Source organism: Miniopterus schreibersii (assembly GCF_964146895.1).
Source record: "Miniopterus schreibersii genome assembly, chromosome: 5".
Lineage (NCBI taxonomy): Eukaryota > Metazoa > Chordata > Mammalia > Chiroptera > Miniopteridae > Miniopterus > Miniopterus schreibersii.
The window spans coordinates 28,373,261-28,398,963 of NC_138106.1; the positions used below are offsets into that span (position 1 = coordinate 28,373,261).

Below are 25,703 nucleotides of genomic sequence, written 5' to 3' on the forward strand. Positions count from 1 at the left end.
AGTTTGTTCCACTTATTTATGCGCTCATTTGTTGATTCTTGTATATGCCCTGACTGGAGATCGAACCTGCAAGCTGGCGTATTGGGACGACACTCTAACCAACTGAGCCACCCAGCCAGGGCTGAACACTTTCTAAATGTTGGTAGTTTTCCACATTATGAACCCCAGGTCTGCAAACTGGAAGCTACAAATGTCACCTTCCCAGTCTCTCCTGCATCCCAGACACTGAGCAAGTGCCCTAGATTCTGTCATTAACGCACTCATGGAAACCTTTGACTCAAGCATCACGAGGAAGAAGGTGTTGTACAGAGTCTGGTTGAGAGTCATGGAGTTCTTCATGGCATCAGAGGTGAAGGTTGGTGCTAGTGTCTGAGGTCATTGTTCCCAGAGGCACTGTGGATAGCCTCACAGTGGCTTTGGGTACTACTCCAAGGAGCACTAGCTTCTGAGAATTGTACTTTTCTGTTAAACCTAGCTAGAGTGAGTTGGTTCATTTGTTTGTAACTGAAAGCCCTGATATAATCATTTAGGAGTCCATAATTATGATGATTTTTAATATTTTGTAAACCTAATTAATACTTGTAATTCCTGAAGGCAGAGGCTAGCCAGTGGTGGCACATCTATTAGATACATAGAAATTACACTTAGTTGCATGTGTTCTTTCTCCCCCTTTCTATCCATGTACAGGCTCACACCACTGCATTTCCAGAATTAAATTAATGAATGCACAAACTAAAAGTATATACAAAATGTTAAAAATCATCATAATTGTGACTTCCTGAATGGTTATATCAGGGCTTTCAGTTACAAACAACAGAGGGATATGAGAAAGAGCATCAGCAACTAGTCCTAGTTCAATTATAGACCAGCCATGTGATCTTGACTTTCTTCTAGCTTCCTCCTCTGAAAATGGCAGGGTTGTGCTAATAATAATAATAATAATAATAATAATAATAATAGCTTTCATTTATTGAGCACATGCTTTGCCAGTTACTGCTGAAAGAGAGAGAAGTAATATCACCACCTCAGGTTAAGGGAGGAGATATCAGATGTTACCAAAGCTTTACTTCTGAACCTTCAGGTGATCTCTTTTGTTTCTTTCAGCTATAACCCTCTAAATGAATTTATGTTCTTTTTTAAGTCTAGCTAAGAACTGTGGAAAAGATGTAAGCTGACTCTCACAAGCAGCACTATGCATTTTGGTTTTCAGCAGCCTTAGGTAATGCTAGGTTTCTTGGTAGGCTTGATAGCCTGGTAATACCTGTTGAAACTGACCCAGAAGGAGAAAGAGCCATGAGGCTTGGTGGCCATGGGAAGAATCCGTGATTAATCATGACGGTGTGTTTGGAATGGCACAATGATAAGGTAGAGACTTCTGGGGTGGGGTCTGCACCAGCAGCAAAAGACCAGTAAGCACAGTGGTGGCAGTCGCAGCTTTGGAATAAAGTGAAAATCCTTGATTGTTATAGAATAGCAAGAATAAGACTGGAAACTGCAGAGAGGTCCCAGTGTCATTGTCATGAACACCTATTGAGTGTTTATATGTATCAGGCAGTAGTCTAAGTATTTGATATACTTTATTTTATTTAATCTTTTTATAGTTAATGTATTTCCACTTTTACTATAGATAAATGTATATATTTATAAAAGTGGTTTCATACAATATAAAGTTTTATTACCTGCTTTTATAACTTCATGTATTATAAATATATCTTCTTGTCTTTGAAAGCAGAGCTTCTCAAACTGGCCTTGGTGAAGGACCAGGGTTATTTTCAATTCTTTCAGACCAATATTTTTGTTAGTTACTCTGCAATCATCCACTTGGATGTCACAACAAACTATTCAAGTTTCTAAATGCTAACTTGCAATTCCTGTACTTATCTCATTGTGAACTGATGATAGTTTATAGGCTGCTTCTGCTCTATAGATCGCACTTTGAGTAGCACTGTTTTAAAACACCTAAAATTATTGCACAGTATGAAGAAAAATGAATTTGATAACCAGTCCTGTTGGGGATATCAGATAGCATTGCTCAAGGGCAGTCCCTCCATTCAGTGGCTCTACTAATTTTATTGCCTTGAGAAACAAGGCAAGCTCTGCTGGAAATAAACTATGCTTTGCTATAAAATCAACTCCCTATAGCATGTGTGGGTTATAGAAACTTGCACTTCTACCTAACTTTATAGTATTCTCCTACATCTAATCAGTCACTAGCAAGTCTTCAATTTTGTTTATCCGGCTCTCACGATTGCCTTCTTTTTTATTGCCATCACCCCTGTTCAGGACTATAAAATCATGATTCATGAACTATTGCAAAGGCCAATTTAACGGTCTCCTTGACACCAGTATCTGCTGCTTCTTTTTTTTCGGTTTCCTTGTTTAGAAGATGAAGTAACAGAGACTGTTTTTAAGGTGTTCTCTAGCTCTAATAGTCCATGATTTATTCTCTTGCTGTTCTTATTGACTCTGCTCTGTCCAAAATACCTTATCCTAAGTTTCACATTAGTGTCTTTACCACAAAAAATAAGTACAAAATGGAAGTACAACCTGGAGATCAGCACCTGAAATTTGAAGGGTACCAACAAGCCCAATATGCTGACGATGTAGAATCTGTAACCTTGACTACCTTGCATTGATATTTTCTGTTTGTTTGCTTTTTAAATTTGGTACTATACCCTCAAAGTAATTAATATTTCTGTACCCTAAGAAGGCAACCCCTAAGAGAAATGAGAATAATGAGAAAAATATAGAAATAACAAAAATATAAATATTAATCCATAGTATTAATACTTTTTAAACTGCTTGAAGTAGTAAAAAAGTAGTAAATTCTGTAATCAATACAATGTGTGTTTCTTGATAAATGTGTATATAATATTTAAGAAAACCTGCCTGGCCGGGCGTTGCTCAGCAGTTGAACATGGACCTAGGATCCAGGAGATCTGGGTTCGATTCCCAGTCAGGGCATATTCCCCGGGTTGTGGGCTCCATCCCTAGTCGGGGGTGTGCAGAGGGCAGCAGATCAAGGACAACTCTCTCATCATCGATGTTTCTGTCTCTCTCTCCCTCTCTCTGAACTCAATAAAGATATATTTTAAAGAAAACCTGATATATCAGACTTGTGATTTTTTAAAATTGATCTTTATTGTTGAAAGTATTACAGATATCACCCTTTTTCCTCATTGATCCCCTCAGCCCCACATCCACCCCCTCCCCAGGCCTTCACCACACTATTGTCTGTGTCCATGGCTTATGTATATATGCATATCAATTATTTGATTAATCTCTCCCCACCCATCCCCGCCTTCCCACTGAGATTCATGTCTGTTCCATGCTTCTGTGTCTCTGGATCTATTTTGTCCCTCAATCTGTTTTGTTTATTAGATTGCACATATGAGTGAGATCATATAAAACTGGATCAGGAAGAATCAGAAAACCCGAATAGGCCAATAACAACTGATGAAATCGAAGCAGTAATACAAAAACTCCCAGCAAACAAAAGCCCAGGTCTGGATGGCTTCATAGGGGAGCTTTCTAATTCTTTAAGCTGTAGGGTTAGATAGTTTACTAAAAATCTTTCTTGCTTTTTGAGGTAGGCCTGCTGTGCTATGAACTTCCCTTTTAGGACTGCTTTCACTGTGTCCCATAGATTTTGGGTTGCTGTGTGTTCATTTTCATTTGTTTCCAGGAAGTTTTTGATTTCTTTCTTGATCTTATTGGTAACCCAGCTGTCTCTCCCTGGCAGGCAGAAACCCGTCTGCTTTTCACAGCCAGATGTTATATGAGCACCTTTCTCAGGTCTGTTGCTCTTGGCTGGGAAGCCCAGCCTGGGGTTTAGGCCCCAGAGTCCTCGGTGGGAACCCCCACAGCTGAGATACCCCCCTGGACCTTCAGCTGCTGCCTGTGGGGGCCAGCCAGCCCTCTCGCCTCTGCACTTCCTACCAGTCTCTATGTGGTCTCCACTTTTCCTCCTCAGTTATGAGGGTGCTTTCCAGCTAGTCTTCAGTTGCTGTTGTTTATTCAGGATGGTTTTTCTATTTTTTGGTCGTAATTCCAGCTTGGTCCGGGGAGAGTGTCAGTGTAGCTTCCACTCAGCCCTCCGCCCTCATTAATCTCCAGACTTGTGATTTTTAACTAGCAATTATGAAATTTTGATTATAGGTTTCAATAAGAAACTAATCAGTGTTTAAATTTAATTTGTTTTGATTTAGTTTCTCATAATATCTCATGTTTAAATAATTAGTGTAATAAAGTAGCATTAATCAAAGTACGTATAAGAGTGAGAGTTTCTTTCCAGGAAAAGCTTCCTAGCATTGAAGACCCTATCAGCCCACCCCCTTTGCCCTCCAAGAAGTTAGCCATTCTGAGGTTCATAAGCACTGGGGGACAGAGGAGGAGGAGGAGGAGAGCCAGAGACTAGTCCTTTGAGGTGGAGATGGGTTCTGTCTGACCTCTAGTGCACTTTTCCTGAAACATAGTGGAGGGAGTTCTGAGAGTGATGAGGTTCCCAGACCTACACCAGCACAGCGCTCAGGGGCAGCTCTAAGTAGGTGCAGTTTGGGGTTGCCTGAGGACTGATTTTGGGGAGAGTCATAATTTGGAGGAATAAAAGATATTCTTGTTTAAGTGTAGCATGAAGGGAGCAGAGGTGCCTGTCTGCAAATAGTTCATGCAGGCTTCGATAACTAACATCTGAGAAGTAATCAGAATGGACTGAAGACCAGAATCCTTTCCCCTAAATTTTCTGGATTATTTTTGATGACGTAGATTGTTTATGATCCTAGAGAAGGGGTGGAGACAGTCCACCCTCTCCTGGTTCTCGTATATAATCAGCAAAACAAGATGGGTTCAATTTCCCACCAATCCTAAACTTACCAAGGTTAGGCAGATATATCTAATTAAGAACACTGGGAGAAAAAGGGACATCTGTAATATTTTAAACAAAAACAAATAAACAAACAAAGAACACCTAAGAAAAATGACGTGCTTTTGGACCCATAGTTATGAAGCAGAGTCACATCCTTTGCAAATGGAGTGGAACCAAGTGCACTTTGACTCAGCCTGAGCTATTCAGAACCCATGGAAAAGGGAGATGACAGTGGAATCCTTGGTTCCTGGTGAATATGCCCACATTTGAGAGGAGATATACAAAGGAGCACCAGGTGAAGCTGGAGGAAGTGAAGCCCAGTAATGTGGTGTCAGCCAGAGACAATGAAGTAGAACCTAGCCCTTCATTTCTATGGCCTAGGAAACAAAGCCTATGCTTAAATTCCCTTTTCCTAGTTCAAGAAGAGGAATAGTGCCACAGTAATAAAAATTTGTCTGTCTTGAGAAAATTTTAAGTACACTCAGAAGTCAAGTCAGAGCTTGCTCATCCAGATAGTACAACATTTGTTTTTCTAAAAAATTCTTTTCCTTGTGATAATCTTGTTGCACACAAATTTGAGTTGTCTGTAGGGACCTAAGATAAGAAATATGTTCATTAAAACTCTAACAAGATAATGGAATAGACAAATAAACTGGAATCTCAAGCTGTTTTGTTGTTGTTTTTAGATTTGCACTATTACTTGTAAAGTTTATGGGTAGATGGCCTAATTTCTAATTGTAAAATTTTAAGTAAATATATTATTTGTGGTTTCTACCTTAAGGTATTCCAAAACTTTTCAGGAAATGGGCCTCTTAATTTATGTTCCTTATTTTCATAGCATGAAAACAATTCTTCTTTCTGCTTAGGGGAGAGTTGATAAAACATTTGAACATTTATGGGAAAGTTTTTGAATGTATGCTATTGGTAATTAACAGGAAGTGAAATGTTTGACAGGGAAAATGACACAATTGGGATTGTTCTGTTTTCACAGTTTTAAATTTAATCATTCACAATTTTTAAAAATCGAACAGTATAGAAGTGTTGTCTAGAGGTACCTACTATATGATAACATATTCTTCACTTTTAATTCCACATTGCTGTTCTCAAGGGCAGTGATTTAATGTGTATCAACTTCTTGGTCAGTCACATTCAGGCCAAAAAAAAAATAAAAGAAAACAAACAAGAAAAGGATTTTAATTAGGAAAATAAAACAATGTAATTTGAAAATATTGATAAACATCTCAACCCTATATTATGCAAAATAGCTCCATTTAATCTTTAGAAAGGGAAGCATGCAAAATGTTAATGAAAAATTAAAAGAAATTATACTTAATGATGGAGAAAATAGCCTAATATTTTAATAGCCTCTATAAAATAAGTTCCACTGTGTGTGAAAGAGAAGGTAAAAGTAATAAGACATAAAGCACCAATTTTTTTCCTTCACATCTGTGACTATATCAAGCATCACAACTTTCATGTTAGTGTGCATTAGGAAAATGTTGTTCTATTTTATACATATTAACATAAAATTGCCTCTTTGTTATGGGTAGCTAGAATACTCTGTGGCTTTATGAACTCCAGTCATACAAAAAGGAAAGCATGGGAAATGAGGAGAGTTTGAGGTTGTCTAGATAGAGCTCACTAAACTCTGAGCTCTGTGAGGGCAAAAGCCACATTAATGTGTTTCATAGTTTTATCTGCAGTGCCTAGCACAGTGCTTGATGTATAATAAGTATTTAATAAATGTATGTCAAATAATAATAATAATAATAATAATAGCTGGCATATATTGAGTGTTTTACATGTGTCACTATCCTAAGCATTAACATTTCATATAATCCTCAAAGAAACTCACAAAATACTTCATAGGGTACCCATTAGTTTATCCACTCTAGGGCAAAGGTTAAGGACTTTTGGAATTATAAAATTGCCTGAATTTTAGGTTTCCTCTGATTTACCTTTGTTGTCCAAAATATGGAATTTCTTTGCTTGTCTGGTCTTTATCATCTCACACACTGTTTACTTGGTCCCTTATACTTGCTAGAATTTTAGTACTTCAGTCATCATAGGTTTAAAACTTCTCTCAGTGCCATGACTTGTGTGGTTCAGTTGGTTGGGCATTGTCCCGTGCACCAAGAGGTCCCCAGTTCAGTTCCGGATCAGGGCACGTGCCTGGTTGTGGACTCCATCCCCAGTGGAAGGCATGCAGGAGGCTGCGGATCAATGTTTCTCTCTCCTTGATGTTTCGCTCTCTCTCCCTCTCTCTAAAATCAATAAAAAAAATATCGAAAAAACAAAGCAAAAAATTCTCTTGGTTCCCAGTACCTTGAGCTCATCTTCCATAAGTTGTGAGTTCCTGCACTAGATGGTCACTCCTTTGCTTTATTTCTGTTCCAGGATTTGATAAAGGTGTTGTATTCAGGGTCAATATACCACAACTGTAGGAAAAAAGAAAATTGGGAAACCCATATGGTCAACTACATCAATAAAAAATTACAAAATTTGGGAACAAACAAAGAAAAACTTAGCAAGGGTCTCAAAAGTCTGCTTTCATATTTTGGAATGTATATTTAAAAAATAAGATCCCTTTAAAGGTTATAATCGCAATACCATTATCACACACAAATATAAATATAATAATTCCTTAATATCATTGACTATCCAGTCTGCATTTACATTTCTTTGATGGTCTGATATTTAAAAATAATTTTTATTGAATTTTCCTCCAACATCTATTGCTTTCAGAGAGAGGAAAGGAATGGGGGGAGAGAGAGAAACATCAATGATGAGAGAGTCATTGATCGGCTGCCTAGCCCGCAATTCTGGCATATGCCCTGACCGGGAATCGAACCCTGATCTCCTGGATCCTAGGTCAATGCTCAACCGCTGAGCCACGCCTGGCCGGGCATCTTTGTTTTTAATTATGTCTAATTTATCAGTTTTTTCTTTTATGGTTATTGCTTCATGTGACTTGACTACCATACCTTTGCTCAGATCCAAGTCATGGAGATATTTTCCTGCTTTTCTTCTAAAAATTTTATGGTTTTAGCTTTTGTTTAGGTCTATGATCCACCTCAAATTAATTTTTATGTATGGGGTATGACAAGGGTTGAGATTTTGTCTTTTTTCCATGTGGATATATAGTTTTTCCCATACCAGTTGTTGAAAAGGCTGTCTTTCCGCCATTGGTTTGCTTTGGTTCCTTTGCAGAAAGTCAGAAGGCTGTATAAGTAGGGATATATTTCTGGACTCTCTATTTTTTCATTGATCACTTTGTTGGTACTTTATGCTAACACTACACTGTCTTGATTATAGCTTTATATTAAGTCTTGAAGTCAGATAGTGGAAGTCTAACTTTGTTCTGTAACAAGATTACTTTAGATATTCTAGGTTCTTTGCTTTTCAACAGACTATAAAAAAGTTTTCTCAAGTTCTATAAAAAAAATCTGTTAGGATCCTGATTGGGATTGCATTGATTCTATGGATCAGTTTGTGGATCATTGCCATTGAACATTATTGAGACTTACAGTCCTTGAATGTGATATATCATGCCAATTTTTAAGGTCTTCTTTAATTTCTCTCAGCAATGTTTTCTAGTTTTCAGTGTAGAGGGTTAGCATTAATTCCTTTTGTTATATTAATTCCTAAGTATTTTATGTTTTCTGATACAATAGTAAGTAAAATTGTTTTTCTAATTTCATTTCAAATTTATGACTGGTATATTTAAAAATATAATTGATTTTGTATGTTAATTTTGTATCTGTCAATTTTACTAATTCAATTGTTAGTTGTAAGTGTAGTTTTGTTGATTATTTAGAATTTCCTATGGACTTGTTATATCATCTGCAAGTCAAGACAGTTTTTCTTTCTTTCTTTTATTTCTTTAGGCCTTTTATTTGTTTTTCACGCTTTATTACAATGAATGGAAACTTCAGTACAATGTTGAATAGAGTGGTGAGAATGGGCATGTTGACTCATTCATTAAATATTTCATTATTATGTGGGATTATAGGAATAAATGTTTAATAGAAAATATTTACCAGACTCAGAAAGTTTGCTTCTATTTCTAGGGTGCTGAAAATTTTTATCATGAATAGGTATTTACTTTTATTACACAGTTTTTATGCATCTATTGAAATGATCACATGGTCTTTTTCTTTATTCTGTTTATACAGTGTTATATCGAGTACTATTTTGAAATGTTACTATTAGTCATATAAATGTTTATAATTATTTATGATATTTATGTCTTACTAAGGCATTAATAATATAAAATTGTAAACATTCTTTTTTATCTCTGGTAATACTCTTTGTTTTGAAGTCAATTTTATTTGACATTAATATTGCACTTCTGCTTTCTTATGTTGATTGTTTGCATGTTGTGGTGGGCAGTTTCTGAAATGGCTCCCAATAATTCCCATCCTCCCAGTATTCATGCCCTTGAGTAATCCCCTCCCCTGGGCTGTGGGCTGGACCTAGTTAATTGCTCTTAAAGAATTTAATAAGGCAAAGATGATGGGGAGTTGCTAGGTGCTGGAGATACTGGTGAACAAGACCAAAAAGGCTCTTATGGAACTGAAAGCATCTTGATTTCAAAGGTACAAAAAATATAAGCACCACAAATAAATATATTGGTACTTTTATAAGTATAATGTAAAATATAAATATTAATATACTTAATAAAAAGACAGACTCGATGAATGGAAATAAAACTTTTGATCTTGGTTTTGCCACTAACTAGTTACCTGACCTTAGTAAAGGACTATAACCTCTCTGTTGCTAGCCTTAGTAAAATTCATCTGTAAAGTAAAGAATGAGACTCATGAGCTAAGACTTTTTTTCCACATCTAATCAAATTAGATAATTTGAAATAATGGCCTCATCACATTTGGAAACCTTTTGTTCCATCAAGGAAAGCGAATCCTATTTGTGAAACTTTAAGTGCTAAATCTGTACAGTCTTGCAAATCTATGTCAAGTGATTTACAGCCCATTGATTCATATGAATAAAGCAATGATTCATATCCTAATTACTGGCTATTGAGGTGTGTAAAATAGCTTAGAATGGCTCAAAGTGATTATAATTTCTAAACTTGTTTTTCAGGCAGAGATGACAGGTTAGAAGATGCTATATTATAACCAACTTGGAAATATGACATTTTAATTGGAAAATGTTAATAATTCCAAGATAGAACAGAATTCCATGGCTGTTCGTTAAACATTTTGGGGAAAAAACTTTAAATGATAAGTTGTTAGAAGGCCTGAATCTTTGTAACTGTAACTACTGTGGCATTACATATAGCTATGTACTTCATAAATGCCTTGAGGGGCTAAGAACAGAAATAGTGGAGAAAAACAGAATGAACTAGAGGAAAAGCAAGTATGAGAGGGAAGTCAGGAAACCTCTGTGACATTACAGTGTTAATATTTAGTTACAGTAAAACATCTAATCCTACGATGAGGCCTTTAAATTTATTATAAAACAGATAATACTATAGGCTGATAACAACATTTCATATTTAGAAATAACATCATTTATTGTTATACATTTAATCACAACTTTAGGTAATAAAAACAAAGTCCATTACAACAAACGTTGTCCATTTATTGCAACATATTTAATAATTTTTCAGGTATACTAGTTCTTATCAGTAGATGTGAACAAACTAGAAAGCTGTACGAAATCTTATTCACTCTGGTTTGAAGACGGATTGCATGGGCAGTGTGCATACTTGTGAAGGAGGGCGAGTGGAGAAAGAGAGTCCATCACCCCAAACTAACCTTCCCAGCTTCCCAGATGGAGATGGATTTTGGGGGGGGGGGGAGGAAAGAAAGAAGCTGTGAGTAAAGAGGAGGGCATGAACTGGGAGAGGAGCAAGTATGAGAGGGAAGTCAGGAAAGATGGTCCAGAGTGGGCCTCAATTCGGAGATGGAGGTGGGGAAGTTCATTCTCCAAAGTAGCAATCTCAGTAATTTAATCTACGTTTCATTTTCTCCTTCTCAGATATTATTTTATTGCTTGGGGAAAATATGCCACATACTTTAATATATTAAGTACTTAAATTTAGTTCAATTCCTTTAGTATTTTTTGTCTGAAACTTGTTCATTCCGCATCTTAGGAGTTGTGGATGACACACAAGAATTTATTTATTTATTTATTTAGAGAGGGAGGGAGAGGGAGAGGGAGAGAAAGAAACATTATCGATGTGAGAGTGAAACATCTACTGTTGCTTCCCACACACTCCAACCAACTGAGTAACACTGGCCAGGGCCACAAGCATTTTTTTTAATGGTTTATTCTTTCAAGGAACTTCTCATTTTGATTTATCTATCTACCTAGCTAGCTTAAACTTGAAACAGTTTTGTCCCCTTGACATATGAATTCAAAAACTGTATTTCCAGTGAAGGGTCCTGGAGGAAGAGGGTAGCATTTAACATAAGGAATCTTAGCTAGGACCTGCCTTGGAAAGGAACAGAAACCTGGCCAAGGGCAGCAGCAAGACAGCCACGTCTTCCAGACAAGAAAAGATGGCTTAAGTACAGCAGGATTTCCCTTAGAAGAGAAGAGGGAGATTAGATTTGGTCTAGAAGGACCGTCCTCCTTCTGGTAGGAAAAGAATGCAATGGAGGTTTTCTCTGCATCAAGCTTGGTCTGGTGGGGTTGGGATTTGTGGCTGGCGTAAGGTGAGGCAAAGGGAACAGAAACATAGGTGCCGTACCTCCTGTGGTCAGGGGTGAGAAGGCAGTGCAGAGAACCATCAGTCTCATCAGGAGATTACAGGGCCTCGGCTGAGATAACTGTAGGAGTAAAAGTAGCAGTAATATTAATAGCTAACCTCTATTGCACGCTTATATGCCGGAGTATGTTTTAATCACACACATTAACTCTTCTAATCCTCTGTGAGTTCGGTCCGAGCATGCCATTCGGTAAAAACACAAAACAGGCACAGAGAGGTTAAATAACTTGCTTGAGGCTACATGGCTTGGAAATGTTATAAGATTGCATTGCCTGTTTATTTGCTAGTCAAACCAACAGCATACATCCCTTTAGAGGAATCGAGTATAACCTTTGTGAGGCTAGCATACAATTTGTGCAGTGACACCATATAGTCAGTCTTTAGGTTTGGGTGCAAAGCCTGTTTAACCGGGGAAATAGGCTGCTCTCACTAGCGTCTTTTCAGCGGCGAGGGTTTCTGGAATGCTGGGCACACCCTAGCTTAAGAATGCAAGCACATTCCAAAGTGAAATTTCAATTACTGTTTTTCTTTTCTTTTGCCTTAACGGTTATCGCAGCATTATAATGAAGGGCAGACTGAAAACGTTCAGTTATAAACAGGGAAATCAAGAATTAGCACACAGCTTCACTCGTTTTGCGTACTGCATTGCAAACTGTTCAGGCATTCTGAGGCGGCCTGACAAAATTAGAAAAAACTGTAAATCCCCATGACCCGTTGGAAACGTTCGGAAGTGTTCCATTTCAAAGAACAAGTTTTCTTCCTGGCTAAGGTTCTGGCTAGGGGTTCCCCTTTCTTCTTTCATGTAAATCCGTGTTTGGGCGGGAGCTATGCAAAGCCCACTTGGGGGAGGCCTACTTTTCTTGAAGAGATTGTATTATATAGAGTATTATGTTTAGAGAATGAAGCAAATAAGATTGTTTCATAAGAACAATAGTTATTACAGGAAAAATGAGAAAGTCTTGGCTATACTTTAGAGGAAAGTAACAAAAGATCTAATGGGGGGGGGTGAGGGAGGACATCAGGAAGCAATTTACTTTGGCTCCAGGAGACTCTAGAATCTCCAGACATATTTTTACATGTGTTCAAAGGCAAGCTATGTTTTTTTAAATATAATTTTTAAAAAAGTCGGAGGAATATTAGGAAGTTGTTTTAATCATTCACGAAATTCCCTAGACCGGAGTCCAGCGCTTTACGTACATCAGGATTTACACAAGCGGGCTGCTGACTTTAAAAGCCCCTCTGCAGAAGCCCGAGTTCCCCTGTCCTTGTCCCTGCTACGCCCACACCAGCCAACCGATAAAGCAGAAAGCATTCGGCAGGGAAATCCTACAGACAACGGCAACCAGTGGGGGAAAATCGTCTACGGAGGCACTGATATCGTTTAGAGAATTCCGTGCCGCTTAAAAAAAAAAAAAAAAAAAAAAAAGGAGAGGAGTACCCAGGAAACGGGAAGTTTACTGAGTAAACAAGCTGTTGCTACAAACACACCTGCTACTCCCAGAGGGGAAGCCAGGAGCCACCACCGCCCCCTTCTGGCCACATCCGGGCACTTCTTTAAAAGAAATCCGGACGTTCCTACGTCCGAGGCGTTGGGTTTATTTGAAACACACGCACAACCAATCAGGACGGAGAGCAGCGACCAATCACCGCCCCTCTGGAGACTCCAGCCAATGGGAAGGAGGATGACATCACGCGCCAATCGGCATGGCTTTTAGAGAGAGCGAGGCTCGCTTTTTGAATTGGCTGTGAATGCCTGGGGCGAGGAATGGTGGTAACGGCGCGAAGAATCGGAGCTTGAAAAGGTGGCACTTGCTGGGCGCTTTTTGAGAGTGGTGAGGACTCGGTGGGTGTGAGTGGGGGACGTGGGAGTGGGCGAGCGTCCCAGGAGCAGTGGGCCCCTTTGCTTCAGTCCGACAGCCCCGCCCCGGTGACCGCGAATTCCGGGGCAGCCCAGCCCGGGCTTCCCGGCTCTGGGGGCTTCCCGGCCGCGGTCCCAGCCCGGGGCGTGACGCGCATGGGGGTGCGCAGCCCACCGGGCTGCCGGGCACCTTCACCCTCACCTGGCGAGGAGCTTCTCCCGGAGGAGTCAGCGGGTGGAGGCAGGGAGTTGGGAAGCGGTCTTGGCCAGCGCACTGCGCCCTGCGGCTCTGGGGGTGGCCGCTGCACCCCGTGTGGCCTTATCGCGGTGGACGCGGTGGCTTCACTCCAGGATTCTTCCCGGCGTCTTCTCTGTGGGCAGTTTAATTTCTACACAGAAGAACCCCGGCCCACGCCGCCCCATCCGCCCCCCGCGCGCCACCCTCTTCCGTACAGATTTGTATGGCTTCGTGGTTAAAGGCGCAGCCTTGGGGATCAGCCGGGGGCTGAATCCCGGTTTTACCGCTACCAGTGTGACTTGGGGGAAGTTCCTTAACCCTCTCTGCTCTGGGTTTCTTTTTCAGCTGGAGATGATAACAGTAGTTGCTTCTTAGGATTGTTGCAGAGATTAAATACAAGCAAAAGGTTTAGAGCAATGTCTGCCACATGTTAAGGGTTACATAAATGTTAATCATAATGTTATGTCCTGTTACCAGTATTGTTGCGGTTGCCAGGAACATCACCAACATATCCAGCATTGCATTTAGCTCCCTCACCCTGAAAGATGATTGCCCCAAAACGAAAGAAACCAAAAGTGAATATTTGTTTAAATGACAAAATTTATCTTTGTAATGAAAAGAGGCATGTGTTATGTGTTATTAGTTAGTGTATTTAGCCAGAAGTTCCTTAAGAATGTTCTTGGCTGAGAAATAAGCTGTATAGTTTTATGAACACTGATTCTATTGTGCTTGTTTTGAAAGCTTACAGCATATGTGAGTAAAAAAGTAATTAGTGTATTTCAGTTTGTATTTGGACTTAAATGTTCTGTCATCATTTTATCGTGAAACTGTTTCCCCCTAAATCTTAAAGCTGTTTTGGCAATTGATCATACACAGTATCACGAGAGATAATTGTAATTTTTAATTACCGGTTGTGGTGGTCTTGAAGAAGATTGGCATAGGGGGAAAATGTAAACTTACAGTGTTTTTGATTTATCACAATCTCCTCCTTTTTTTATAACAGGTTAGTTCATCTCTTGACTTTTTAAAAACATTCTTTTAAGGTGACTTTGAGTGGAAGCATGCTTAGAGCCTTTTCCCCCCATTGGAAACAATTAAGTGTTAGAGACTTAAAACACAAAATATAAGGGCCAGATAGAATTTATATAGATTCTAAATAAAGTCTTTTATTAACAACTGTTGGAGCATTTCTTTGGAGAGCCTTAGAATAACAGTTGACATGGATGTTTGGTAAAACTGTAAGAAATGTCCACATTGTGAATATTACATGAGAATTGATAATTGTCACTCACTAAGACATCATGTATTTAGTTTTCTTCACGACTGGATTTTTCTATTATCTTTTTCACTGATGTGGAAACTGATGCTTAACCTATTAAGTGCAGAGCTGAGACAGGAAGTTGAGTTGTCTGACTTAGAAGTGTGCACTTAACAATTGCACTTAGGACTATTGTTATTAGTTTGCACATCTTCTCACTACTTAGTATCATCATTCAGAAATGATGCTAATGATACCTTACTGTTTTCTCCAGAGCATACAGTTTACTTAAACTATTACTTTGCTAAGAATCTGGTGGAAGCCCTGGCCTGTGTGGCTCAGTTGGTTGAGCATCTTCCCAATTGTCCCATGCTAGTTCTATTCCTGGTCAGGTTGCAGGCTTGACCCTACAGTTGGAGGCCTGTAGGAGGCAGCAGATCAATGTTTCACTCACATCAATGTTTCTCTTTCTAAAATAAATAAAAATCATATTTTTAAAAAAAGGAATCTACTATAAGATACTTGTATATTTTATTAATCTGAAAGTAGGGAAGGGTAAGGCATGTACCTTAGATTGGACATGTACTTTCAGATAATTTCTGGAAATTTCAAGATAATAAACTTACATAAAAACTCCCATATGAATGATGAAAATCTGTTCAGCTTTTTTTTTTTTTCCTGCTTCCCCAACTTTTCAACTCTTTAAGTCCTGGAAATCTAAAAAAAAAAAAAAAGTTTTTTTTCCCATAGTCCAGAGTCATATTGGCACTAACCCATGCATAATTGTTTTCTTTTTTTTTAAAATTTTTACTTATTAATTTTTAGAGAGAGAGAGGAAGGCGGGGGGAGAGAGAAACATTGATTTGTTGTTCCATTTATTTATGCATTCATTGGTTGATTCTTGTATGTGCCCTTACCAGGATCGAACCTGCAACCTTAGTGTATCGGGACAACACTCCAACCTACTGAGCTACTTGGCCAGGGCTTGTTAATTCTTTTAGAGGAGAGACATTTGTAAGGTAATATGAAAACACAGATTGGAACAGTCCAATTATACATAAGAGGTTCAAAGAAATTTATAGAGAATGATTCGAGAGTGGTGGTTTGGGGATTGAAAGACATGATAAGTGGAGAATTGAGCACTATTAAATGCAGGTAGGTGTGGAGTAAATTGTGACCTGTGAAAAATCTGAGAAATACATTTTGACTGGAGCATATGTGGACGGGAAATTACAAGAGATGAGGTTGAATAGTCAGCTAGGCTAGGACCAAACTGTATAGTGGGTGGTGAATTTGGACTTGATCTTATAGGTAGGAGTGCTTATGGAAGTTCTAAGCAGGGAAGTGATATGGTCACATTTGTTTTCAGGATCATACCCCTGAAATCTGAAGAAATTGGTGTCAGAGAAAGTTGTTTGAAGCTGGTTCTATTTGTACAGAAGGACATTGTGGCATTAGACTTTGAGAAGAGGGGCCAGGTCCCAGAGATATTTGAGTTGGGATTGGTAGGAATTTTGGGGAGGGTAAATGAGGTAGAGAAGAGTAAGAATGGATCCAGTTTTTGACTGGAATTTTGGGGACGATGGTATTAAAAATGAATATAGGAAGAGAAATAGGTTGGTTGAGGGCAAGTTATAGGGGAGGGAGGTAGAATGATATTTAAGAGTACCTTTTGAGTGTTCACTATGTCAGGTAATGTTCTGAGTACTTCTGATTGTTATTTGTTCTATATTCCAGTGAGTTGGATATTAGTATCTTTATAGAGGAGGAAACAGGCTCAGAGAAGTTGAGTGACTTTATTTGTTTGAATATTAAGAAAAATGGGTGATGATGCTTTTTATAAATTCTAGTAGAAAGCAGAGCCTCTAATACTTGTTTTGTCCCACGATCATGTTTGTTTCATGTATGCTTATTCAATTTTTTTCCCCCCAATGAACTTAGAAGAGTACAAACGATGGCTGACAATAGTGTACTAACATCCACTTCTGGGAGGACAAGCTTGGCAGACTCTTCCATTTTTGATTCTAAAGTAACTGAAACTTCTAAGGAAAACTTATTTATTGGACCTACTTCGTATGTTGAAGGTAAATGTGCTTTAAGACACCAAATCATTATTTTAATTCTAAACTTGACTGACTAGAGACTTTTTTGTGATTTAACTGTAACACTGTTAAGCTAGAGTATAGGTATTCAGTAAATATTTGACAGAATCTCTTTACACTGTGTAGCTTTTTGATTATTGTTAGGAATAATGGTTTCCAACTTTGAAGGGGAAGTCATGTTGGATATTGCTTTTTCTGTATGTAAGGGCAATCTGATGGCAACGCTGTTAGCTAGATTATGTTCAGTTATATCAGGTTAGGTGAAAGGACACTTCTTCCCTTAACCCACTATGTAAATGGGTCTTTCCTAACGTTGCATGCACTATTGAAGAGGATGACTGTACAAGATATTGAGTGCCTTTTGTTAGGAGGAGTGCTGATATTTGTATTCTCTGGTATATCAATTTCTTTTCTTTAAAATGATACGTGGCGAAAATGAATAAACTGGGAATAAAGTAATTTTAATTATAGAGAATGTTATGATCTCAAAGATGGAAAACAGCAGATGGAGCCAAAAACGGGATTAGGAACTACTGATTTTGATGTTAATTCCTAATAAACATATTTCATCCTTTTTAATTTTAATAGAAGAAATGCCTCAGGTTGAAACAAGAGTGATATTGGTTCAAGAAGCTGGAAAACAAGAAGAACTTATAAAAGCCTTAAAGGTATGGAGTTTTAACTTTTTAATTTTTTTAAATGGCTATTTTTCTTCCATCAGTGTGTAAATAATTTTATAGTTTTAATCTCATACTTAAGTCTCTTTTCCACAGACTATTAAAATAATGGATGTCCCTGTTATAAAGATAAAAGAAAGTTGCCCTGGAAAATCGGATGAAAAATTAATAAAAAGTGTTGTTAATATGGTAGGTTCAGCATTTCATTGCATGTGGCATGCTGCACTTCCCTTGATTGTATTCTTATATTCCACATATGGTGATTGGGCCTAAATTAGGTGCAGGGTATAGTGTGCACTCTGAAGCTAGATGAATGGAAACAATTTTATATTTCTAAAATTTGGATGTTTCTGAAACCACAAGCTACGTAGCATGTATTGCAAATAATGGAATCCTTATAATTTGTCATTGTTAAATTTAAATGACATATCATGTATTTATAAAGATACGATACTTTAAATTCTTGATCTTTTTTCTCATTAACTTTATATTCTAAATTCTTGCTGTATTTCCAAAATGATAAATCATAATGATTGACAATCATTAGGGAACTTACCTCAGCATATAAAATATATCTAATTCTCTATACTGGCTGTAATAGTTTGTGAGGGCTACCATAACAAAATACCACACACTGGGTGGCTTAAGCAACAGAAATGTATTTTCTCACAGTTCCTAGGACTAGAAGTCCAAGATCCAAGGTATCAGCAGGTTTGGTTTCTCTTGAGGCCTTTCTCCTTGGCTTGTAGGTGGCCGCCACTTTCTTGCTGTATCTTCACATGGCCTTTCTTCTGTGTATGCACATCCCTGCTATCTGTTTCCTCCTCTTATAAGGACACAAGACAGATTGGATTAGAGTCCACCCGTGCGACTTCATTTTACCTTAATTACCTCTTGAAAGGCCCTATCATCAAATATAGTCACATTCTAAGGTATAGGGGGTTAGAGTTTCAACATGAATCTTAGGGGTACAAAATTCAGCCAATCACATCAGCCTAGCAAATAAAGCCCAAATCATTTACCCATTCAGAATTTTCTTTTAAATGGATCTCTTTTTTTTTTTAATACTGGAGTCCTACAGGTACTTAAATATCTTTATTCTTTTTCATAGATGTACAGTATAAAGTGGTAAATAGTAACTTGCCTTTTTATATTCTACATTTGCCATGCTGCAGCTGCCTACATATTTCACATCTTTCTCATTTCCCTCATATGTACTGAAATGATTATGTTAATTTCACACCCGTTTTGTAGATATTAAGTACCAAAGTTTTCTATTTTTTTGAAGACAGTTAATTTGTGCAAGAAGCAACCATATGTATGCATCATTTTCTTGGTCAGAAGAAAAGCAATAGTGGATATCTTTTTAATGCATCCTACTATCAAAATGTGTGTACTTAAATTTATCATTTTTATTTTATATGCATTAAGATGTTAATGTAGATGGAGATATGTATATATAAAAATACAAATAAGCAACTAAAGGAATGGCTGTCACCTATTTAGTATAATGTTTATTATTGTATGATTTTAAAACTTAAGTTTTCTACAAATATAAAATTAAAAATTTTGGTATTGAATTGATTCGTAGTTCTTATTTAGAGAGTTATACGAATGAATTATATAATATATAAATTTTATTTCTATAACTACATGAAAAAAAAATCAAGGAAATTAAAGTGCCCTTTGTAAAGATGGAATCAGTGGAAGAATATGAAAGTTTGGATTCTCCAGAATTTGAAAATGTATTCATAGTCATGGACTTCCAGGATCCTGTCTTTACTGAATTATATAAGACTGATTGTAGAGTTATTGGACCACCAGTTGTATTAAACTGTGCGCAAAAAGGAGAGGTAAGAAGAATGTATCTTTATGATGACTTTTAAAGGTTTAAATTTTTATTCATGAATGTTGGGAAAATTCATTAACAGAAAAATTCTTTTAATTATTGAGAGTATAAAATATTTAGAATAGGGATAGTAGTAGTTAGTGTAGTATAGTCCTTTCTATTGTAATTTTCAGCAGTAAAAATCTAAGACCTTTGAAAGTTAGGCAATAAAAACTATAAATTAATATATAAGAGTTATAGCAGAGTTCGTCCCTATTCTTTGGTTTTATTGCTATGTTTTGCCATTATTAAGCTTGCTTTATTAACTTAAACTTGCTTAAGTCATTGTGTTTTTGTTATAGATACTAGTAATAAGCACACGATAATCCTTCTGTTTTGATTGAGAAATATTGCTATCAGAAACCGAGTAAAAATTTTAAAGACCAAGATTAAGAAATAGAATCTTTTTGCGTAATGGCGATAATTAAATATACATGTATTAAATAATTATATACCTATATATTCTTATTCTGATGTATATAGGGTGTCCCCCAAAATGTATACATACACACTGAATAATTTTAAAGGCAGTGTTTATTAAAATACATTTCATTTTCAAAATTGAGCTATCAGCTGTTAAAGTGTAGATACATTTTTTTTTGGGACACCCTGTATATGTGTTAAACTGGTTAAATTATTTACTAATTACCTCCATTTTTTAAGCTCAAAAGTTGGAAGCATATTTGGTTCAAGTATATGTTATATACCTAGTATTTATAAACATTTGACCTGTTTTAACTTTAATTGGACACATTTCCAATATGTATAGAGTCGGAAATCTTTCCTTATTGATAATATTTCATGTGTGACGAAGTACATTTGGGACTAAAGGTTTGAATATGTTTAATTTGCAAATCGTAAAGTGTATTTAGATATGTGTATCAAGTATGATTTGGGAATTGTGGGAATTTTTTTATTGTAAAACTCGCAATCTCTCTCTTTGCTATTTTTGTTGCATATTGAAAAATACAAGTAAATTTTTGGACTGGGATAGTTGATTGGCAAGAGGGAAGATATGTTTAACTTGAGAAAGATGTATTCTATTTTCTACCATAAAGAAAACTCACAGATTTAAAATTGTATTCTTCAGCCTTTGCCATTTTCATGTCGTCCACTCTATTGTACAAGCATGATGAATCTAGTACTGTGCTTTACTGGATTCAGGAAGAAAGAAGAACTAGTAAGTATTTCAAAACATTCTATTTAAAGAATACTTTTTCCAGCAAAACAAATTTAAATTGGCACTATTTTTGATCATTGCCTCATTGTTCTATTTAAAGGTTTTGAAGGAGAAATTACTATGACTATACCAGTTTTAAATTTTGTGAAGAAACGTTCTGAAGAGCCTTGTAAAGGAACAAATATTTTGTCTAGTATGGCTAGCATATGAATTAACAGAAAAATTTCATAACTGCCTAATCTGTTTAAACTGTCCTTTTGTCCAGTATCCTATCAGCTACATTATTTGAAGATTTTGTTCACACATTGCAATTTTTTGTTACACAAATTCAGCCTTAAAATATTCTTATTGCCCTAGAGAATTCACAGAAATTTCTTTCTTTGATTCGTAAAATTTTCTATGTTGGAGCTAATGGAGTATTACTCTAATTTTGTGGGAGGAATCTTGGTGTGATGTAATCTCATGTTATAAAAACAGTAATATATTTACCTGTATGAAAGTCAGTTTAATTAACTAAGTTTTGTGTGATCATCTTTACTAGCTTATCACTATAATTTTGCCTGTGCCAATAAAGCAGATGAATCTTTTTTTTTTTTTACATAAAGTTTATATCTTTATAAAACTCCCTATGTGTACCTTTTATAACTAGAAAGTATTCAGTAAATGCTAAATGAACTGTAAACATAGTTTAAAATTTTGTTTAATTATAAAGTTAATGTTACTTAATTTTTCTTTTGAGGTCAGATTGGTGACATTGGTCCATCACATGGGTGGCATTATTCGAAAAGACTTTAATTCCAAAGTTACACATTTGGTGGCAAATTGTACACAAGGAGAAAAATTCAGGGTATGTAAATTTGGGTATTTTTGTGTATTTCAATATAGCATCATTTGGGAATAGATTTAATAATAGCATTCTCATCTCTTTCTCCTATACTTTACTGAAGATCAGAAATTCAATTTTTGCTTTATGTACATTTAGCAAAAATTTTAAATCACAGGAGTGTGGTCTCAGGTTTTAAGGTGCCAATGGAACGTGACAGATCTTCAGAGATGAGTAGGATTGTGGAGGTTTTCTAGATGGATAAGATTTCAGGCAGATGAATACTATTAGCAAAGGTTACTATGGGCATTGGTGAATGAGAGGGGTCAGGAGGTGATAAGAGCAGATATTTCACTCTTGTCTCAGTGGTCTTTATAAGAATGGAGCAGAGCTATGTTTTTATAAAATGATTCTAAGATTTGTGAAAATTTTAAAACAACAGGAGAAAGTACTTTTATTAGGATTAAATCTTAGTTTAAGATTACACTTGAATATGTATCTTAGGGAGAGTTTATCTCTGTTTCCACCCTCCATCAGTATTTATTATTTATATAGCAAATGGTAATTTCAGTATAATGTTGAATTCCTGAGAATTCATATTTTCAAATTTATACTGAAGTTTTTAGTTACTTAATCAGATGTTTTCTTCTGTAGCGCTGTCTTGAGGGTCAGTTCTTTCAAGGGAGCAAACATGAAGGAGAAATGAAATATAATAAAGGTGAACTTAATCAACTTAAGAGATATACTTATTTAAAGTAAAATAAGGAAATGGTTTGCACATCATGGAATTTGTTTTAAGGTTATTTTAACCTAAATTGTATGATTGAAAGAGCATTTTTTTCTGTTAATTTTTCTTTATATTATATTACATTACAAAGTAGATGAACAATGATCTAAAACTGTAAAAAAGTATGTATACAATTGCTTAGAACTTCCATGAATGCAGTTATTTAAAGTAAAAATTAATAGTAGTTTAATGCTTATATTTTTAGATTGCTGTGAGCCTAGGCACTCCAATTATGAAGCCAGAATGGATTTATAAAGCTTGGGAAAGGCGGAATGAACAGTAAGTGTTTAAAAATTCAGTAGTTTGTTATGTGAATTAAACATGTTATCTTATAAAGGTAAACTCACATGCTTCAAACCCTAATTCATAGCTAGTATAGAAAAAAAATGAAATCAATCTTTGGGTAGCTTAAGGAATAAAGGCTAGGAAGAGCAAAGTTATTAAAAAAAAAAAAATGAAATATGAAGATTGGAAGATGCCTTTGGTTACCTTTGGACTTTATTTTGTGAAATAATTCTGTTTATCATAAAAACTGTAAAATTATTAATATCTTAACGCATCTACGTGTTTGGATTGTGTTGTATTTTTTCTTATGTTTTTCTGGTTACATTTTAAGTGGTGATTGCAATTCATAATCTTTTTAAGCTTTCCAACCTTATAATTCCTCGCTATTTTACTTTTTCATTATTTAATATTTCATGAAACTAGAACACCTGGAATACACATAAAATTTTATGTGCAGAGCAGGAATTTGAATCTTGTAAAAATTATCCATGATCAAATTTTGGCAGAAGTTAATTCAGGATGACTGAGGACATATCAATTGTTTTTAAACTTTTTTTTGTTTTAAAATGTTAAAGTTTTCGTTAACATTTCAGGACCAGATGTAAAATATTTTCAATAAATGGATTTCGCTAAAACCTTGAGAATTATAAATTGATGTACCTAATTTGTTGAATTTAAGTTAAGCTGGTTTTAGAAGAATGTATTTTGTTTTTAGGGATTTCTGTGCATCAGCTGATGACTTTAGAAATGAATTTAAAGTTCCTCCATTTCAAGATTGCATTTTAAGTTTCCTGGGATTTTCAGATGAAGAGAAAACCAATATGGAAGAAATGACTGAAATGCAAGGTAGAATTTGGCATAATTTAAAAGTTTTATGCATATATTTTATTCCCCACTCCTGCCTAATGACTTGCTGGTGAATATGCCTCAAAAAATTTGGGTTTGGCCCTGGCTGGGAGGCTCAGTTGATTGGACCATCATCCCATATACTGAAAGGTCATGGGCTCGATTCCCAGTTAGAGCACATACCTAGGTTTCGGGTTTTGTCCCTGGTTGGGGCGTGTATGAAAGACAACTGGTCAATGTTTCTCCCTCTCCCCACCTTCCTTTCTCGGGAAAATAAATAAAAATTTGTGAATGAAGATAATTTGTCTTATGTTTATATGCATTTTTCTTTAGGGGGTAGCTATTTACCAGTTGGAGATGAAAGGTGCACTCACCTTATAGTTGAAGAGAATATAGTAAAAGAACTTCCATTTGAACCTTCAAAGAAACTTTATGTTGTTAAGCAAGAGGCAAGTAATTCTAAAATGTGATTTGTTTTCTAAAAATATTACCATTGGCTTTTCTTATAAGGTGAATTCTTAATTAAAATGTTCTTTTTCTCACCTAGTGGTTCTGGGGAAGCATTCAAATGGATGCCCGAGCTGGAGAAACTATGTATTTATATGAAAAGGTATGCTTTTTTCTTTTTTTTTTACCATAGTCAATTTGTTCTGTGAATTTGATTGTATAAAAATGACCATTTCGCCTGGCCACCCTGGCTCAGCAGTTGAGCATTGACCTATGATCCAGGAGATTGAGGTTCAGTTCCCGGTCGGAGCATATGCCAGGCTTATGGGCTCGATCTCTAATGGGGGGTTGTGCAGGAGGCAGCGGATCAATGACTCTCATAATTGATGTTTCTAATTTGTCTCTCCCTCTCCTTTCCTCTCTCTGAAATCAATAAAGATGCATTAAAAAAAAAAGACATTTTCTATCCAAAAAGAGCATGGTGTAATTAGCATACAGGTCATCTTTTACGTCATGTTTAGGAGTTTGAGAACAATTAGATATTGAGTAGTAGTCTATGTATATTTAGGTGAAACCACTCATTGTAATGGATATTGTAATCCTTTATATGTCATTCTGTGCTAATACTTGATATTATGGACAGTAGTGTCCCTATCTTCAGAAACTTAGAACTGTGAGGGAAAGATAGATATGCAGAGAGTTACAGTGCAGAATTGTATGTGCTATAGTTGAGTAATATATTTTAACCAGCCTCATTCGGAAAGACTCTGGTAGGATTGAAAAGACCAAATAAATGTTGAGCCAACTTATTAGGCTAACCTGGTAAGGACATTCAAGTAAGACAGCATGTGGGAGTGGGTATGAAAGCTTGAAAGTATATTAAAATAGCAAGTAGTTTAGTGTGGCTTTAGAAAAGAATGTGGGAAAGGCGGCCAACAGATAAAGCTTACTATTAAGAAATGGGCAGAATTAAGAAGTTTTTAATAATGTTGAAGAGATTTAGATTTTATCCTATAAGTCAGCGATTTTCAACCTTTTCTATCTCATGGCACACATAAATTACTTAGTAAAATTCTGCTGCATACCAAAAGTACATTTTTTTGTCAATCTGACAAAAAATAGATATAATTTTGATTCATTCACACTGGATCGCTATTCTTGTGTTGGCTGTTGTAATTTTTTTATTGGACATTCTAAGGGAAAAGAGGTCAGTGCTCCTGAATAAATAGGCATTGCGTGTTTAAAAATTCTTGTGGCACACCAGTTAAAAATCACTGCTATAAGTATTGGGAGCCATTTAATGTTAAAGGGGAAGATGCCATTAAAAAAAATGACTGTAGTAGTAGAATGTAAGCAAGAAAATCTAGCCTTCATGCTTATCTTGGTGGAATGGTATCATTCACCAAAATGTGGCATAAAGCTATAGAAGCAGGCTTTAAGGGAAGATTTACTTCAGTTTGGGATTTAATAATTTTGAATAGAATATTGAAGATGAGGTGTGGATTTACTGTGTTTCTATAAAACCCAAACAGGTATGTGCTATATTGTGTTCTTTTTAGACTCTTCTCAATGTTAGGTTCTTAAATGTTTTAGATATTGAGAGAGAGCTCTTAAAATCAAGTGTTATTTGACAAATATTGGAGAACACTATGTTCAGCACTATGCTAAATGCTAGGGATACAGTGAAACAAAATATGAATGGCTCCTGCTGTCC

At 36.2% G+C, this 25,703-nt stretch overlaps 1 protein-coding gene across 13 annotated transcripts in view; it reads left to right on the forward strand.

The window, feature by feature from the left end:
- Positions 1–13,305: 13,305 nt before the first annotated feature.
- The window catches only part of ECT2 (epithelial cell transforming 2), a 48,491-nt gene continuing 36,093 nt past the window's right edge, over positions 13,306–25,703 (forward strand). For 3 of the 13 annotated variants that reach the window (XM_081139044.1, XM_081139045.1, XM_081139048.1), the window contains exons 1-11: positions 13,306–13,402; positions 16,896–17,038; positions 17,645–17,724; positions 17,830–17,922; positions 19,404–19,586; positions 20,712–20,801; positions 21,541–21,648; positions 22,617–22,690; positions 23,412–23,542; positions 23,876–23,991; positions 24,090–24,152. In XM_081139044.1, the coding sequence (XP_080995170.1) occupies positions 13,350–13,402; positions 16,896–17,038; positions 17,645–17,724; positions 17,830–17,922; positions 19,404–19,586; positions 20,712–20,801; positions 21,541–21,648; positions 22,617–22,690; positions 23,412–23,542; positions 23,876–23,991; positions 24,090–24,152 (1,134 nt within the window). In that variant the 5' untranslated portion in view covers positions 13,306–13,349. Of the gene's footprint in view, positions 13,444–14,173; positions 14,272–16,886; positions 17,039–17,644; positions 17,725–17,829; positions 17,923–19,403; positions 19,587–20,711; positions 20,802–21,540; positions 21,649–22,616; positions 22,691–23,411; positions 23,543–23,875; positions 23,992–24,089; positions 24,153–25,703 lie in introns of all 13 variants that reach the window. The other 10 variants (XM_081139046.1, XM_081139047.1, XM_081139052.1 and 7 more) reach the window with 9 other exon arrangements.